The sequence below is a fragment of the Phyllopteryx taeniolatus genome, chromosome 1 (genome assembly GCF_024500385.1).
Source record: "Phyllopteryx taeniolatus isolate TA_2022b chromosome 1, UOR_Ptae_1.2, whole genome shotgun sequence".
Lineage (NCBI taxonomy): Eukaryota > Metazoa > Chordata > Actinopteri > Syngnathiformes > Syngnathidae > Phyllopteryx > Phyllopteryx taeniolatus.
This window is the reverse complement of record NC_084502.1, coordinates 40,786,713-40,806,044: the sequence shown is the minus strand read 5'-3', so window position 1 is coordinate 40,806,044 and position 19,332 is coordinate 40,786,713. Positions and strand designations below refer to the sequence as shown.

General features: G+C 39.8%; 1 protein-coding gene across 3 annotated transcripts; it reads right to left on the bottom strand.

Moving 5' to 3' along the window:
* Nucleotides 1–63: 63 nt before the first annotated feature.
* On the bottom strand, nt 64–17,992 carry LOC133488152 (6-phosphofructo-2-kinase/fructose-2,6-bisphosphatase 2-like). Of its 3 annotated transcripts, XM_061795704.1 has the most exons (16): nt 17,856–17,992; nt 17,168–17,322; nt 16,195–16,320; nt 13,426–13,522; nt 13,257–13,323; nt 13,107–13,181; nt 12,971–13,027; nt 12,673–12,797; nt 10,800–11,007; nt 10,490–10,636; nt 10,305–10,409; nt 10,069–10,198; nt 6,547–6,609; nt 6,388–6,452; nt 4,679–4,873; nt 64–4,484 (listed from the first exon to the last, which is right to left on the bottom strand). In XM_061795704.1, the coding sequence occupies exons 2-16, from the start codon at nt 17,241–17,243 to the stop codon at nt 4,431–4,433; spliced, it is 1,590 nt and encodes a 529-aa protein (XP_061651688.1). In that variant the 5' UTR covers nt 17,244–17,322; nt 17,856–17,992; the 3' UTR covers nt 64–4,430. The 3 variants fall into 3 exon arrangements, with proteins under 3 accessions (XP_061651688.1, XP_061651705.1, XP_061651698.1); XM_061795714.1 differs by lacking the exons at nt 64–4,484; nt 4,679–4,873 and adding an exon at nt 5,428–5,457; XM_061795721.1 differs by lacking the exons at nt 12,971–13,027; nt 13,107–13,181; nt 13,257–13,323; nt 13,426–13,522; nt 17,856–17,992 and having other exon boundaries at nt 17,168–17,181.
* Nucleotides 17,993–19,332: the final 1,340 nt, after the last annotated feature.

The window sequence follows — 19,332 nt, the reverse complement described above, 5'->3', positions numbered from 1 at the left end:
GCGCGCTCTTTCGGCCAGACTGTAATAAAATAAACATAAGGTACAAAAAGTATCAACGGCATATTGAATTGTATTGTACTGTGTTTATTATCAGACTTGACATAAACCGTGAAATGCATGCAAATTTAAAACTATACAATAAAATTACAGTAGGCTGAATCACTATAACAATGCTTTTCATGTGGTCCTCAAATATTACTAGGTGGCACAACAGTGTTATGTGCACATCAAATCTTTAAAGGCTGTTTCTGTCATCACTTAATACACCAAAACAACAAGCAGATTAAAGTTCTCAGACACGCAAGTCGTCATGTCGCCAAATGCCGATGTAATACTTTGGATACATCATTGTGAGTCATACAAAATGGCAATGATTCTGAAATGGGATTCTGAAAAACATCAGCAATTGAAGCAAACAGATCATAAATATCTTAATCATTCATGTAGAGTTGGCTTTGGTTGACTGTAAGATATACACATTTGTTTGTCTGATCCCAGCATATACGATTGTTTAGAAGCAACATGAAACCAAGCACAGGTTAAAAAAAAAATACAAAAATAAAATCATTATTTCCTTTCATAATCATTTGAAGAACTTTAAAATGCACCCTGTAGCTTGTTATAGGGAGGCACTTTTGTATTTATTCCATCCATCCATCCATCCATCCATCCATCCATCCATTTTCTTTACCGCTTATCCTCACTAGCCTGATTCTTAATTTTTACATTGCATGAATGTAGAGGCGGAGGAACCGGGGGGTTCTGGAGGGCAAGTGCCCCTTTTTTACCCTATGTGTGCGAGAAAAATTGCCCTAGGATCGACAAAAGTGCCCTTGAAAATCTTAGGTCAGCACCCCCCTGTCGACAATTGGTTATGGAGGGGAACAGGAAAAAGTGCCCCAAAAGTACTGTGCCTCGCCCCACTTTCAAAGTTGTTCCACCGCTCCTCCATCAATGGTGTCCTTAAAGTTCAACTGAGTAGTGCACGCTTTCTATTTTGTCTACAGTTTAGACAATCATAATGACAAGCTTTTCATTACAAAGAGACATACCTGTACCCTTGCATACTCGAGCCCTTAGTAACTGCATTGAATTTCAGATGGTTCAAATGTAATTTAAACACTCACAATCAGATATTGTGTGACCATGAATAAAGAAAAGGAGCTAGAAACAGTTGGAAGGGCAGTTGGTGTGATAAAAGGTATTAAAGATCACGGAAAATTATCTTTCCTTTTATGTAAAACTTTGCATGAGTTGGTAAGACTATTTAGGGTGCATCAACAATCCTAACAGTTCAGACACATATGGGACATTTTTTAAATAATCGATCCTCTCAATGTGTCAGCATGACATTTTTGTTGTTTTTTATTTTATTATTATTTTTATTTATTGTTTTAATCGCTTTGACAACACCAGCCATCATCATGAAGCCATAATATAATGCTGGCGACAAGCGGAAGCGGAAACGTCCCATGTCCAAATTTGGTCAATTTCATAATCTTTTCACAAATCGAGGTCTATTAGTCAGTTCCCACATGGGTCTATTATTTTTACAAATTCTTGACCAATCTTAAGTGTTGAGAATGGCTTGCTCTCATTGATAATGCAATGTTAAAGGCGGAACAAACGTGCCTTTTTTTTTTTTATCCTGAAAAAGGGATTGTTTTGAAAATGCGAGGATTCTGCCCGATGCCAGGGACATGTGAAAAACACAACTCTAATACATTTAGAGACCACTCAAAATGTTCCTTAAATCAACATATCTACATTCATGGCTGCCATTCCATTCCAGTGTCTTGTTTCTGATTCTATTTAATGAAAAGGTTAAACAGAGGTAATAAATACAGTGGACATCAAATGATTTCATCCATCAAAGGGCAGCTCGTAAGAAAAAGGGCAAGTCGCAGACATTAGTTACAACAAAGCTACAGACCAGCACGGGACAAAAACAACTCTCCAGTCACCGGGATAACCGCCAATGCCTTTGAATATCATTCAACAACCGGAGTGATCTTCAAAAAATAATTTGGCAAATGGCAGTTGGCACAGGGGGGAAAGTTTGGAATAGGCTGTGAGAGGAAGAGCCAAAAGTCATGCAGTTAGGGGGGAAAAAAACCCCTTCATCAATGAGAAGGAAGGACCAGAGTGTAGATGCGCAGAGTAAGTTCATCTTCTGATTGTCATTTTCAGCATTTGCCTTTGCCTGGCCATCAAATGGTCATATGAATGCCACGGAGAAGCCTACAAGCCATGTCTGAAATTCTGTGTAAAATTTATTTTGATCTGGCGGTTGTCCTGGAAACAATGTGCTTCCTTCTGTTTTTGACAATGTTCCCCAACTCCGAGGATTGTTTTTGTTAACACCCAACAAAGCCAAGTTGTTTGGATTTCTGTGCCAGGAGTGGCATCAAGTCAAATCAAGGTCATCCCATTATTGATTTCTGAACTCTGCCAAAGATTAAAATAAAAATAAATAAAGGATCTTGCTGTTTTAAGATGACTATAAACTTATTTTCTTCTGAAACAGCACTGCATCTTAGTTGTTACTTTGACCAGTTGTAGTGTTTTGAGTGACAATATTTTCATTTGGAATTTAGGAGTAATGGTCTCAGTGGTTTATCGAATAAAACCAATATGTTCATTTTATCTACTAACAGTAAAGCCGGTGTAAAATATCATTTTAGGAGTGGTCTCTTAATTTTGCAGAGGTGTTGCTTGTGTGACCATAAAAAGGATTACAGTGTACAAGACAGAGATAGGAAACTACACATTTGACACCCTAGCTACCTACAGTTGGGCAAAAAAGTATTTAGTCAGCCACCAATCGTGCAAGTGCTCCCACTTAAAAAGATGAGCGAGGTCTGTAATTTTCATCATAGATATACCTCACCTATCGGGGACAAAATGAGAAAAAAATAATAATAATTTGTGAGCAAATTATGATGGAAATAAGTATTTGGTCAATAACAAAAGTTCATCTCAATACTTTGTTATATACCCTTAGTTGGCAATGACAAAGGTCTTCCCAAGGTTTTCACACACTGTTGCTGGTATTTTGGCCCATTCCTCCATGCAGATCTCCTCTAGAGCAGTGATGTTTTGGGGCTGTCGCTGGGCAACACAGACTTTCAACTCCCTCCAAAGATTTTCTATTGGGTTGAGATCTGGAGACTGGCTAGGACAACGTCCAGGACCTTGAAATGCTTCTTACTAAGCCACTCCTTCGTTCCCCGGGCGGTGTGTTTGGGATCATCGACATGCTGAAAGACCCAGCCATGTTTCATCTTCAATGCCCTTGCTGATGGAAGGAGGTTTTCACTCAAAGCTGGCTGGTGGCTGGTCCCTTTGTAGAAAAGCAGCCCCAAAGCTTGATGTTTCCACCCCCCATGCTTCACATTAGGTATGGTGTTCTTCGGATGCAACTCAGCATTCTTTCTCCTCCAAACACGACAAGTTGAGTTTTTACCAAAAACGTCTACTTTGGTTTCATCTGACCATATGACATTCTCCCAATCCTCTTCTGGATCATCCAAATGCTCTCTAGCAAACTTCAGATGGGCCTGGACATATACTGGCTTTAGCAGGGAGACACATCTGGCACTGCAGGATTTGAGTCCGTGGCGGCGTGTTACTGTTACTGATGGTAGCCTTTGTTACGTTGGTCCCAGCTCTCTGCAGGTCATTCACTAGGTCCCCCTGTGTGGTTCTGGGATTTTTGCTCACCGTTCTTGTGATCATTTTGACCCCACGGGGTGAGATGTTGCGTGGAGCCCCAGATCGAGGGAGATTATCAGTGGTCTTGTATATCGTCCATTTTCTAATAATTGCTCCCACAGTTGATTTCTTCACACAAAGCTGCTTACCTATTGCAGATTCAGTCTTCCGAGCCTGGTGCAGGTCCGCAATTTTGTTTCTGGTGTCCTTTGACAGCTCTTTGGTCTTGTCCATAGTGGAGTTTGGAGTACGACTGTTTGAGGTTCTGGACAGGTGCCATTAATACAGGTAACGAGTGGAGAACAAGAGGAGCCTCTTAAAGAAGAAGTTACAGCTCTTGCTTGTTTGTTGGTAACCAAATTCTTATTTTCCACCACAATTTGCTAATAAATTCTTTAAAAATCAGACAATGTGATTTTCGGGATTTTCTTCTTCTCATTTTGTCTCTCAGAGGTGAGGTATACCTATGATTAAATTTACAGGCCTCTCACATCTTTTTAAGTGGGAGAACTTGCACAATTGGTGGCTGCCTAAATACTTTTTTGCCCCACTGTATTTGCAAACAACTAATGGATGGAGTCTTAAATCGTATGACATCTCTATACAGTGATTGGGTTGAAGTTTCATGTGGCAAACAAACAACTATTTGTACAAGCGGAAGGTACACATGGAGACATTTGGTCAACGATGTATGTCGAGATTAAATAACCTTTTCTTTAGCTGCCAGGACAGTCGTTTGTGTCTCCTGCACTGAAGCCGTTCAGGGAGTCCTACAGTGATACACAGAGAGAGAGTTGAACATTTAATGAAAACACCCCACCAAGAGTCACGTAAGCACAACTTGTTTAAATTTTGACATATGAGCTCACCGGTCAGGGTGAAACACGCCCTGTCTGGACAGCAGCGACTAACAAATCCATTTCCTCCATTTTTCTTCCACCTTCTTCACAAATTCAACACTGACCTCTCTTTCTCGCAGCTCCACGCCCTCCGATAGCTCAGAGAATTGCAGGTTGGGTAAAGCAGGAGTCTGGGACAAGCGAGGTTGCGGAGGGTTGCCGACACTGTAAAGGCGAGGCCGCTTGATCTGGTCGTGGCTGGACAGAGGTGTGAAGCTATTCCTCCGGTAGAAAGCTGGCGGAACTTCTCGTTCTTTGTTCTACTCGACAATGGCAGACAGAAATGACAAGAACTGAGTAACATGATTTTGCGCTATGTTTTAGAACAGCTTTACGTATATTTCTGGTGTATTTAGCTCAGGCAATAACCTGTAGTTCTGCGCTTTACAGTCAGTTCCTCAACAAAGCAGAACTTTAAAAAAATAATAATAATAAGAATAGCCCTCCCAAAGTGACAAAAGAGAAAAGCGTCTTGAGAATGGTTTCTGTTAATGTTTGCTGTTAGACATTGCAAAAAAAATAAAATAATAATAAAAAAGAGAAGATGCCAGCGAGCTTTGAAAAGTGAGGGAAAACATGACATTCAGCTGTGAAGAGAAAACATCCAGCCACAGCTTTGGCAAGTTATGTCGCTACAAATTGCCCAAATCCAAAAGACATTGAGAGACCAACCACACGACTTCCGACACCTTCCCAAGGTCTGAAACACTGTGTGCTCTGAAAGCGATAAAGCCATCGTTAAACTTGCTCCCACCCCTTTCAACAAAGGTTCTTCTTTAAATGTCCCTCAGTATGTTTATGTGGGAGCACTCACTCTGTCTAGGACTCCAGGCTGAACGTCTCACTGCAAATAACACACAATTATAACCAGGAAACAAATATGGAGCTGTTCTTAAAAGAGGCAGTGATGAACCAAAAAGGTAGCAAAGGCAAACTGTTGTGAGCTGGTACAAAAACAAAGTATACAGTATAGCAAATTATAAAATGATGAAAAAAATACATTAAACATTGTTACACAAAACACAGTTCAAACTCAACTTGAATATGTAACTTTTTGTCTTGTCATAGTGCATTGCAACTCTTGCATTTTGGCATGTATTCAATTAGTAACAATATGGCCTCAAATGTTTACTTGTGCTTAGTTGTTGTTAGCTTCTTTTAAAAGCCTCTATTCAGTCATCATTAAGGAACATATATTTTAGATTTTGGCTCAGTGGTTAGTTGTGCTTCCACAGTTTGGCCAATATGTCAAACTAGCATCAACAGCAGTATCTACTTATTCAAAAACCTTTAGAACCAAATGGAGTGATCAGAATTTACAGAATTTCAACAGATGTTGTGCCAGGCACGGTTGATGACTACTTAGCACGTCTGCCTCACAGTTCTGAGGACCCGGGTTATATTCCGGCCTCGCCTGTGTGGAGTTTGTATGTTCTCCCCGTGCCAGTGTGGGTTTTCTCCGGCTACTCCAGTTTCCTCCCACATCCCAAAAACATGCATGGTGGGTTAATTGAAGACTCTAAATGGCCCGTAGCTGTGAATGTGAGTGCTAATGGTTGTTTGTCTATATGTGCCCTGCAATTGGTTGCCGACAAGTTCAGGGTGTACCCCGCCTCTCGCCCAAAGATAGCTGGGATAGACTCCGGCACACCCACTACCCTTGTGAGGATAAGCGGTATGGATAATAGATGGATTGAATGGATGTTGTCAGGCGACAAGTATTCACGGAGAAACCTGTCACCCAATTCCTAATGAAACATAACCATAAGCTTACTAAAGGTCTGTCCTTGTGAGTGTTGACAGCCTCCACCTTCAGGTCAAACATGTCCACTTCACAACCTAGTGGAGGAGGACAAGAAAAAATGTGTCAATACCACAAATGGATACTGTGAATGTGAAGTTCAGCTGACACGAGAACAGTGTGGGGACTTACCATAAGCCACAGGGGTGAGTTTGAGGACAGTGTGCAAGGGACACTTCAAGTATGGAAGATCGTCTGTGACAAAGAAATAAAAAATACATTTAAAAAATCAGCTTAAAATCAGGCTGGCAAACATCTCTAATATGTCCTATGCAGGATGTTGTGTTCCAACTTAATACGCTATCCCCATTGGGACAAGAGGGCGGATAAAAAGCAACCCACAAGTCCTTTTGGTTTTATGTCTGTCGTCTTTTCGTCTGTCTGTCCACGCCCAATTGTGGCTCGGACCCTGAGTCATAGTCAAATGCTTTCTTCCATTACAAATTGTCCAACCGCAGGCCATTAAGTACAGCAAACTCTACTCTCCAGTGACCTTATTGGGTACACCTACGTAAACTAAAAAATCCAAGACAACTACTGGAATAAAATATTCTGCGTTCATCAAGATAATAACATTTGGTTTTCTGTGATACTCGCAGGAAAAAAAAAATTATACAAATCCCTTTCTGTACCCCCAAAAAGCGCAGCTGGTTATGGTACCAGTATCTATCTATCAACCTATAAAGCGCTACAATACAAGAGTTCACGTTTACTTGTGGTTCCCAGAAGTTCTACAGGCTGACCCTTCTGCTATCAGGCTCCTCTACTGTGGAACCATCTTCTAGACATGGTCTTAAGGGCAGACCTGCTCACAATTTAAGAGGCAACTTGCAATCGTCCTTTTTGATATGAGCCTACAGTGAGAAGTGTGGTCCTGGACCTGCTCCATGGAACATGCTTTGACATATTTGTGTCAGTTCCAAGAAAACGTATGTGCATCTACAAAAAGTCTGCTTAAACTAATAGCACACAAACAATTGTGTTTGCAATTGGTAACTGGTTAAAAGGTGTTATGATTTGCATCAAAGTCATAATAATAGACAGTCTCCTTAAACTAATACCACACAAACAATTATTTTAATAATATTTCCCTTTTTTTTCATGCACACAACTGTCCGATTAGCTTTCGACAAAGTCATTTGCTCAGGAGTTCACATGCTTTTTCTTGCAGTGTGGAAAAAGCATGTAAACCCCTGGGCTAATGACTTAGCCAAAAGCTAATCGGAGGCAGGAGACGAGACAGTGTTGGCTAGTCTCAAGACGCATTGCCCAATATGAAACTTGTCACGCACTAAATCAGTGTCAGATACCTACAATTACAATTGCTGACTCACATGACCCTTGAAACCCTTCATGTTCATCAGTCAACTGTAACACATTTTCTATAAATGAAGAACATTTAGCATTGTTGCTAGTTTCCCTAGGAGTGGTTCTGCTGTCAATATGACTGCAAGAGCACAGCGCAGAATACTCAATGAGGGTAAGAAGAATCCTATAGTGTTCTGTAAGACTTACATAAATCTCTGGCACATGCTTATATCTCCATTGACAAATGTACAGCAAGGAAAACATTAAACATGCAGCAATCTCGTTTAATATGCATCCCGCGTCTGAGACACACACAAATTAGCAGGGACCCATTAAGCATATTTAAGCCGCGTCTACAGACACGTGGTTTAAGACCTGCCCTACGTATGTGTGTGTGTGTGTTGGTGAAGAGCTTCCACACACAGCAGATCAAAAGTATGAATCCTGTCATGGAAACATGTAATTATTTGTGTGATACTACTTTAATGGTGCCAATTTTTAGCAAACCAATTTTTTTCTAATATTTGGGATGTAATATTGCCTCGATGGTGCCTCAATAAACGTGAAATATGAATTAAAATCATCCATACATTCCTGAGCTTCAGGCTTTTGTTATGACAAAATATAGTCTATATTATCCATCCATCTATCCATTGTCTGAGCCGCTTCTCCTCACTAGGGTCGCGGGCGTGCTGGAGCCTATCCCAGCTGTCATCGGGCAGGAGGCGGGGTACACCCTGAACTGGTTGCCAGCCAATCGCAGGGCACATAGAAACAAACAACCATTCGCACTCACAGTCATGCCTACGGGCAATTTAGAGTCTCCAATTAATGCATGTTTTTGGGATGTGGGAGGAAACTGGAGTGCCCGGAGAAAACCCACCCAGGCACGGGGAGAACATGCAAACTCCACACAGGCGGGGACGGGGATTGAACCCCGCACCTCAGAACTGTGAGGCTGACGGTCTAACCAGTCGTCCACCGTGCCGCCTAGTCTATATTATATTATTATATTATCCCATAGTCTCTGTGTGATTTTTATTACTTCAACAGTTCTTTGTTTTTGTGTGACTTTTTCAAATGTACCGAGTAGCTTCATTGTTTTTTCCTCCCTTATCAGTGGCTCTCCCACCCTACCTTTTTCTCTCAAGGACAAGATAACTGTGTGAACAGGACTTTCTTCCTTGACTCACTCCCATTTCCTTTAACTGTGCGTTGCTCTTCCGTGTTCCTCAGAGTCAGAAAGAGGAGCGAAGCAACTTTAAGTTATCTGTCTCTCTTTCTTTGCAAAGAGTTCATTAAATTGACAAAAGACAAGATTGTTTCCTGATTTAATTCCAAAAGACCTTTTTCTGCTGAGGCCTGAAATCAGGTCATTCAAATTTCTCAAGCTTATCTACGTCACTAGCAAAGATCTCCGCCTACCTCTCCGCTCACCAGCCTGCACTGTCCACAAAACAAACACGTGTGCTCTCACAAGTAGGTCTTCTACATGGAGGCAACCAATCAGAGGAAAAGGGGGCAGTCTTAGCCAAATATGGAGAAAGCGGATACAAAACTGGGTCAAGCAGAAGTAGCGGTCAGAGGGGCCTTTTCTGGACATTAGTATGACAAGGTGGGTTTTTTTTTTTTTTTTTTTAAAGAAATTGACATTTTTATACTATGACCATGTTAGAAAGTCACTCTATGGGAGTCTAAAAAGCCAAAATATGGCATCTTTAAGAAAACCTTGTCTACTGTCACACAGATGAAGATACAATCACATTTTATAACCAATTTATGCAGCAATCCAGGTGCAAAAGTAAATAAAATTTAACTCAACGGAAGTAAAAACTATTGCATTTATAATGATATAGTTTTATTAGGGTTTAATCATTTATTAGGTAATTAATCAGATAGCTGAATGTGTGTTAACTGGAATTGCTTTGCATAAGCATTTCTGCACTGGAAGTGCACCAAGTTTTCACAGCATTATGTAGCATGACTAGCCTGATAAAAATCTAGTTTGATCTGATTGTTTGGCTTGTGGCATATTTTAAAAGAGCAAATGCCTCCACCTTTCTGTGCAGCTCTCTATTTTGGTTGCTTATACTTTTCTCTCTCTTTAAAATTAAAATGCATTCCTGGAGTTGGACAACATCTCTCCTGGGCCTCTTCAGCGTCGTTCAACCCCCCAACACCCCCAGAAACTCATGTGTGCTGTAATCACTTAATTACATGTTCAGTAGAGATAAATAATGAAATAACTTGGATGATTAGTTTGAAATGGTTAGGATGCAATGGAATAAAAATCATACAACTAAAAGACAGGCTTAACGCAATATTATGCTCTCATGCTTTTTCAACCTGCGCTCTTGTCCAGGAAGTAGGCAAGAAGGCAACGCATGACGGCTTGATGACAGATGACCAGCACGTTGCCCTGTCGCTCCAGCTCCATGATAACTGGCTCCAGCCGCTGCACAAGGTCCTGGTAGGACTAAAGCCAAAAGAAAAGGACATATAAAGTAGAGTTAAAAGCAAGAGGTGACTTTGACTCAATCAATAATCAATTATTAAATGACACAAATGAAATGTCAAATTACTTCTCCTCCTGGATAGCGGTAGTGATACTTGTCCTGGTACCTCATGGCGTATTCATCTGGGTACGTTTCCTCAATTATTTTGTACGTCATTTCTTCACAAACTCCCTGAAACCCAAAGCAATAAAACCCTAACTAACCACTGATGACTAATTATGTATGACTGTCTCTTTAGAGGACATACATACAGCATCAATCTCGTTAAGGATCTTCCATTGCTCGTAGGGAACGCCAAGCTCCTCTGCAGTCTGAATTGTGCGCCTCAGCTGACTGGTCCAAACTTTCAGGTCTGACAGACGATGTTCCTTGACAAAACCCTTCAGTGCTACAGCAAACTGAATAAAATACATGTCGTTAGGACATAAAAGACAGACATTTTAAGAGAAATGCTCTAGATTTATTCAACAGTTTTGGCAAAAAATATCAAACACGCATTAACTTTTGTTTTCTGTCCAGTTGTAAAAGGGTATTGCTGAAATGCAAGCATAAGCTCAGCACCTGTTTCCCTCTATCTGACAGCTCAGAATCTCCGCCAATGCGTCCCTGCTGATTGTGATGGCTCTCTCCATGTCGACAGAGGTAGATGGAGTGGGAGTGCACATGGATGTTCATGAGGTAGTAGACAATTTTACTCTGAATGTAATCCTGCACCCTGTTGACAAGGAAACGACGGCCAACGTTGATGACCTGAATAAAGGACAGGCTCCTGCAAGGAGAGAAGGACAATGATGGAATCTAAGTCTCACAGAAGCATACAGTAACTGAATCAGTTTTGGGTTTTTTTGGCAAAAAAAAAACAGGTCACTGAGCAGTAAAGGGTTGCTAGTTATCTGGTAATGCCGGTAAATTTATTTTTTTTGGCAATTGTACAAAAAGATGCAGAGTCCTCTAGCACTTAGAGCAGTTCGAATGACTAATATTGGAATAGCCCGGTGCAATGACCATTGTGCAAAGGGCGCCAAGACTTAAAGGAGTGTATGCGGTTTAAAGTGACGAGTAGTGCGATAATCTGAGACAATGTTGGTTGTGCAAATGTTGCAGATACTCCTCAATCAGTGTGCAAATGGAGCAGATGCTACTCCGTCATGAGTGGCCAGTATTGGTCAACAACTATGCAACTATATGCAACTAGTGCAGCGTGGCGAGACAATCCAATTAAGCAGAGCTGCAGAAGGAAAAGCTTGTGCTTTTGCTGCAGTCTCTCTAATTGGAAATTACCATCAGTTAACTCATGGCTTTCAATACCAACAAGGTTCGAGGAAATCAACTATTCCAATGTGCCATGGGAACATCCAATTACCGTAATTTCTCGTGTATAATGCGCACCCATGTATAATATGCACCCCCAAAGTTGCCCTCAAAATTCCCGAAAACCCTTCTACTTATGTATAGTGCTTTTTTTATTGCATGATTTTGCTTCTAGCCATATAATCAAAACATAAAGTATTATCTGTATTTTGTTAGTTTTTACAAATAATTATTCTTAAGTTAAGCACTTTATTTGAACACGTAATCCTTTTTTTTTTTTAATTACTGGCTCTTATTTTGAAATTCAGAGCCCTACTTTTATTTATTAAATTAAAAAACACATAGTCGTGCTCATATATTTGATTACGCAGGCAGAATATGTAAGATGGGTACAATTCTTTAAAGAAAACATGAAGGACCAGGTGAAACACATTTTATTTAATTTTAATGGGATTCAAATTAAACGGTCAAGCATTTCAGAAAACATTATCATTAAACAAAACATGACCATAAAGAAATTAATAATGATGGTTGTTGTTCATTCATCAGTCATATTAAAAATATATATATTTCACAAATTCTACCAGGGTATGTAAACTTATGAGCATAACTGTACATATATTCAGTCATACGTACCCCCCATCATATTGGAATGAAAGTGTAGGCTACCCCTTTTTCATAACCACAAGGTTGCATTTTTGAATGAAAGCGTAGTTTTTTTATAATCACTAGATGGCGGCATAAATTTATAAAATGTGTAAGTTTTTTCCATTTGCCCCTATACCTATGTATAATGCTCACTATTGACTTTTTTGACAATTTTTTGGGGGGAAAAAATGTGCATTATACATGAGAAATTACAGTATGTATCTAAGATGGTTAGAGGCTAAAAGGTTCCTAGTATCCTGGACATGTATGAATACCATATTTTTCTTCAGTAAATAACCATAACTATAAACGTGTGAATAAATTACAACCTAATACTATAGGAGAATTTGTATAACGACTGTGTTATCATCTCCCCCTGCTGACCAACTTCTGTAACATCAACTTGTTTTTTATTCAAAATGTCGAAGGAACGAATGACATGGGGGTTCATGTCTAGCCATGTAAAACATCATACTTGTCATGTTCATCTGGATCCAAAGGCTGGTAAGTTACTTTATAACACTCTATCCTCTTGAGAAAATCTTCCATGACACTTTCTCTGTCCCTCTCTGGGTAGTCAGGACTTGATACCTTCACATCCTATTTAAAAAAAACAAAAAACAAGAAGAATATAAAGAATGAGCAGGACATTATGATGCCACAATGTAAGTTCAAGGCTCCATTAGAGCAATTTAAATGAATAAAATAATTTAAATTAATATTTGTTTTGTTTATTTAGTCAAATACAAATATTAGATTGTTGCTTTAATTACCAGAATGTTTGCAGCAATGACATCTGGATCGTCACATAAAGATTCTACGAAAAACACCTAAATGAAAAAAAAAGTAATTTATTATAATACTGACTATCTGTATATTATTACAATTAATCATCAATGGAGTTTTGACCTTGTATGAATTATCCTTTGCAAAATTAAGGATGAGCTCCCGCCTCTCCCTGGTGGTGTTGGTAGCATCAAATACCTGTACAAAACAATTTGAAATTCAGGCCAAATCAAGAAAAATTGGAGACATAGCGATCGGTTTTTGATTTCTTACAGCAATCTGCCCTCCTTCCTCTTTCAGATAGGACTTGACATCTTGTAATGCCACCAGAGCACACTGTCTGTTAAAACCAAAGTTACATGAATGCTTCTACAACGCACAGCCAGTCTTATTTGTGAAACATTTAGTTACTTTACTAGCTTGCAACGCTAGTCTTACTGACTTTCTTATTTGCATGGCTTCTTCGTTGTCATGTCTGAAAAAGTCATAGGACTTGTATGACTTCACGGCTTCTCTCCTATAAACTCCAAGGTTGAATACTGTGGGGAAACCATGGGAGATGGTAAAAACACAAAAATTGTTCTAGGCGGTGGCCTTCAAATCAACTGTGCCCTACAAACCGGTTCACCTGCATTCCAACAGTGTACAAATATAACTACAGAGACATGCAGTGTTGACATGGACACAATCACATTCTGTACTTAACGCACGTACAATTTGTGAGTGGAGGAATGTCTCTGAACACAGCAGCTGTTTACAGTTTACAAAACGCAACAGTGTGTTGAATTGAGTGTGTGAGTTATTAAGAATCCAACAGTTGTTTACATTTTACAAAAAGCAACAGTGTGTTGAATTGAGTGTGTGAGTTATTAAGAATCCAATCTATGACTAAAAGGCCTCAAACTTGATTTTTCCAGACACGCAGATACTAGGACTTGGGGGAGGGAGTTAGTGCGCAGTGGCCCCGAGCCCTGCATTTTATTAACCGACCTTCCAACTAACTCCATTAATGCTTCCTAATAATCGGAAAGCTGCCCACTACTGCAGTGTCACTAATGGTGTTTTTACTTTGTTCACTTGCCAGATGACTTAAATGAAGTGGTTACTTTTAATGTATGAATATGTCCACATATGTTCAGAATGCACTTCATTCTGCACACAAACACACTTCATTTAACAAAATTTCATTGGATGCACAATACACACAACAGACATGAGACCTAAATGTCACTAAAAGTCACTAAAAGTCCCAAGTCACTTGGTCCCGATTTCTAGTAGTCAGCCACGCTCAAATCCCACATGAGTAAAGTCTCCAGTAAGACTCATGCACTGTACCTCATACAAGTCCCAAGTTAGTCATCCTAGTCCTAAAAGCGGCCTTCATACACAACAATTTTCAACATCTTAACAGATTTTTAAAATGTGAGCGAGCCCACACTTGTGGGGGTGTTAAACCGTCTTGTGTGTGTGGTGTATTCAAGATGACCAACATAGCACACCAGACACATAACGCTGTCTGGAGTATTATCAAGACTGAATTGTGAGGCAGCATTGTGCCACAGGACATCCAGAGATAATGAATAAATCATGAATAGGTTCATCATTTAAGGTTGTCTCCCCGCGACATTTTCCGAGCAAATCAGGGAGAGAAAAAACAAAACACTTAACATCCCCCGGACCTACAGATGCGCGATTAATGGACTATTGATTCATTTGAGTTTATTTTTGACAGGACGATTCAATTTTTGACAGGACGATTCAATTTGTAATCATTCTGTAGTAACAACATGGCTGCGAAAGGAGTGGGGCAATTTTAGGAAAGAGTCAGTGTTGCCAAATAAGCCACTTTGACACAATATTTTGCAACTCTTCCGATCCCTCTAGCGACTATTTTTCAGAAAGGCAACTCCTTTAATTACTGTTAAGAAGCAGAAAATACAACCGGTATAATTTCACATTTTTTTCCCGTATGAAAGAAAGGAGCCCGGTGGTAATCGCAGTTAATCACACTGAACATGGCAAAATTCATGATTTTGACTCAAGAGCCATTTTTTCAAGAGGAAGTTATTTTGACAAAAAAGCCATTTTTTCCCAGAGGAAAACCTTCCTTTCACATTATCTGCAAAGAAAATATTTGTGTTTCTATTATTTCTGTGTTAGTTGATGCATGTTAATTTGAAAAGAAAACACCCTTCCTCATAGGATAATCACTGGGACTTTGATGGCTTTGATCGTAAGGGAGGGAAAATATTCATATTTTCCCGAATTGTCAGCGTGTGTGTGTACCCTGCTTTAGTCACACCAGTCAGACCAGTACCCCGCTTTAGTCAGACCAGACCTGGTAATTTCGTAGAGCGCAGGCCGGCACATCAGAGAGTGGGCGGGCTGCGCCAGTGTTTACAGCAGACTTCAGTTGCTGCCAATCAAAGCGGCTCCTCTCATTCCCTTTAAATGTGGCGCAATTGACAGTGTCCACGGAGACATGTCACCATTCTTTGTGCATTCTAAGCAGCGATCCATGTGTTAGTGGACCACTGTCACTGCTCTCTGCCCGCGCCACGATCAAATTCACCAATATCGCGTTTGACCAGCGGTCTACCTTGCGCCAGGACAAGTTGGCAAACACGCGCAGTGAGCCTTATATGCCTGGAGGAAAATCAGGATCCGCCGTCATTTGCGCCCTGCCACAAATGAAGTTGTCTATAAAAATTGAGCCCCAAGTCCCAAGTAAATCATCTTAAGTCTCAATGACATAGTCTCAAATGCATCCTCAGTAACTCAGTCAAATATCAAGTCATTCAACAAAGTCTCAAGCAAGTGACGTGAGCTTATGGTGCTACAAAACAAAATGGAAATCAGCCCAGGTGAGCTGTTATTTTTTCTCCTCACCTACAAAGATGACTGGGGCAGAACTCATATGTTCATGAGACAGCAGAATTAGAGACATATTCAAAGAATATCGGGTAAGGACTGGTTAACAAGTCAAATCTTTAGACTCATATCGGCTTTCACTATCATTGTTATTTTAGTCATTTTGAGTACATTTCATGGGGTCGCGCATGCATGAATTTTTTGGGGGGTTGTTTCCATTTACAGCTAACCACTGTTTCAGTCAAGTGAAGTTTAGTATCACAACCATGCAAAATAAGTGGCTCATAACACAACACAAAGCTCAAGGAGGCTTTGCTTTTACTTATGACTTGATACCAACCTTTAGTCGGTACTCCAATCCAGTTGAGGTAGCGCGTCAGCTTCTTGGACATGTAGGTTTTCCCCCGAGCAGGCAACCCAATCATCACAATCACAGTAGGAGAATTGGTCATGTAGGAGGCCCAGGCTGCAAAATAATTTAATAAATGAACCTTAATGTAGACAGTCATCTGACAAAAGGGATTCCTCGTTTTTTCAGCGGTCCTGACATACGAAGTTTCAAGGTTACGAACAGCACGCAATAAACTCGTTTTAGCAGCAACGTAAGAATAACTCATCATACGGAACAACGAGGTGCACTCAGTTACCACTGTACCTGCTCTTTCATTTGATTGTTTTAAATTTCTGGTCTCGAAGTGTTTTTCATAAAATGATTTACTATGACTACTAATGCCTCAGTATAGGTTAGTGATGGACTACAGTGCGCTACCCCTTTTCATACAAGTTTGGGTACCTTCGCTGCTATGAGAAAGGAACTCCATCATAATCTGAGAAACCCATTTACTGATTTTTTTTTTTTATGTGAAACAACATAGACGCATGCTGAAGAATAACACAAGTCAGTATTGCAGTGGCACATTTATCTTAATGTTTGACTTGCAACTGCGTGTGTTTTGGTTGACTTTTTAGCCAACTTAATGAGTAAACTAGTGGAGCCCAGTTGAACAAAACATGAAATAGTAAATGTAGACAAAAACAGTTTTCCCGTTTGCATAAAAGCTAGACAAATGTTCAAGAGCAAACACCGAACAAGACCAGACTTGACCCTAACCCTTTAAGGCTGTCAAGAGGAGATCATGCAGAACAATTCTTCATGGAGTCACTTCAGATTCATCTTGATAGTGGCATTTCTTCTGGTTCTGAATATGACTCATGACTGGTACTTGAGAACTGGGTTCAACGTTGACTAGTTAATACTTAAAAGACCTCAGCTGAGTCAACCTTGAGACACAGACAGAAAACAAATCACTCACAGCACTTTTTCTCAGTCCTTTTGGACTCCACTGAACCGTCTGCCGTGTCTGCTGGCCTCTGATGCCGGGCAGCCATGGCAGGTCAGCTTGCTGCGTCGCTGGCCTGGTTTTCCCTCGTCACCGTCACAATGAAGTCAGCATCTCTCTGTGGCGGACTGGTTGATAATGACATTCAGCCACATCAGAAAGGATCAGAGCAGTACAGCCAGATGGAAAAGATGTTAAGAAGCAGTGTGTGATTATGGAAGATTGGTGCAAATTACAGTATAAAAATAGGATGCAACAGTGGGTCAATATGCTTATCACTTAGTACACATAGTAATTAGCCAATATTTTAATACACATGGAATCACATGAATAGAATTCGATTAACAAATGCTGATTATGAATAATTATCAGCACTACGACGTTACAGGACATTGAAAGATGAAATTAACCAAAAGCACTGTCTGGGGAACATTTGTGACAATCACCTGGGAAATATAACACATAAACGACAAGTGTATGACGATGAGAGAGCTGGAAATTCGACAGTGATGTATGACACAAGTCAAAGCAACTCGAGACGTTACTTATACTTCAACGACTCTAAAAGGTTTTATAATTACAGCTTTATACAAATACCTAATAACGACAAAATAAAGCACATGACAACGCGGATATGAATGATGAAACTCTGAAGACTCACCACGACTACGGCAGGTTGCAACACTTTCCGCGTTTGTCTTTGTGAAAGTGTTGTCAGTTGTCGACACCTTCCTCTCCTCGGATGTTTTCTGCTCCTCCTCCTGCTGCCGTCTTAGCAGGAAGTGCGGCCCAGCCCACGTCACCTACACGACAACTACAAGTTCCGGCAAAAGCTCCAATTTAAAATATCGCAACCGCCTGCTATCATTTCGAAACACTTTTTATCCTTACTCTCAATATTTAAGATATTTTCTTACTTATGTTACTCATGTTACTTATTCCAATCCAGGGGGTGCTCGAGGGCCACATTTAGTTTTTAAAATGGGACAGATGGGCCGTGTCTTTCCTGGATGAGGGAACGACAGCAACGTGTTTATTTTACTAATAAAATAATAAATAATGATATTAAATGTCATAATAATTGAGTGAGAATTAATCAACCAATTTAATAAAATTGATAAATGTATATGTACAACTTAAATAACTATTTTAGAGTCAAACCACTAACATATACATTAAAATTAATAATTACATTTCGATGAAGCAATTTTGAGAATAAAAAGGGCTAAATTAAAGCAAAGCCAAGCAAATTCATTTATCTAGCGCAGTTCATACACAAGGTAACTCGATGTGCTTTTCCGTGATTAAAAGCATTTAAAAACAAAGAGGAAAAAAAACATTTTAAACAAAAATACAATTAAAACAGCGTAGAGTGCAAGAAATATAATTTTAAAGTGGAAATACTATAAAAAGCATGAGAAAAAAGAAGAGTTTTTAACCTGGACTTAAAAATATTCACACTTGGGGCTGACATCACCTCTGTTGCCAATTTATTCCATTTGTGTGCAGCATAATAGTGAAATGCTGCTTCACCATGTTTGCTTTGGACTCTGTGCCCACTATTTGACCTGAGTCTGTCGATCTCAGAGCCCTACTGGGTTTATATTACATTAGCATTTATTTCATGTATTCAGGACCTAAACCACTGAGTGATTTATACACCATTAGCACAGCTTTAAAATCTATTATAAAGCTGACTTGGAGCCAGTGTAAAGACTTTAGAATTGGAGTAATATGCTCTGACCTCTTTGTTCTGGTCAGAACCCGAGCTGCAGCCTTCTGAATGAGCTGCAGCTGTTTAATGCTCTTTTTGGGGAGTCCAGTCAGAAGACCATTACAATAGTCAAGTCTACTTTGGAAAAAAGCATGGATGAGCTTCTCCTGGTCTGTTTGGCACATGCAAGCCTTCACTCTGGATATGTTCTTCAGATGGTAGAAGGCAGTTAGTAATTGATTTGATATGACTGTTGAAAGTCAGCTAGGAATCTATCAGTACACCAAGGTTTCGGACTTGGTCTTTGGTTTTTAAAGAGAGTGACTGCAAGTATTTACTTAAAAGCAATGCTCTTTTCTTTATTGCCAAAAACAATTATTACAGTTTTGTTGTGGTTTAATTGAAGTAAAATTTAACTCATCAA

Coding starts and splice junctions, on each gene's coding strand:
- LOC133488152 (XM_061795704.1), bottom strand. CDS start 17,243: ATGGCTGCCCGGCATCAGAGGCCAGCAGACACGGCAGACGGTTCAGTG. Junction 10,637..10,799: donor TGTCAGATAGAGGGAAACAG/GTGCTGAGCTTA, acceptor TATTTTATTCAG/TTTGCTGTAGCACTGAAGGG. Junction 10,199..10,304: donor ACCGCTATCCAGGAGGAGAA/GTAATTTGACAT, acceptor TTTTGGCTTTAG/TCCTACCAGGACCTTGTGCA.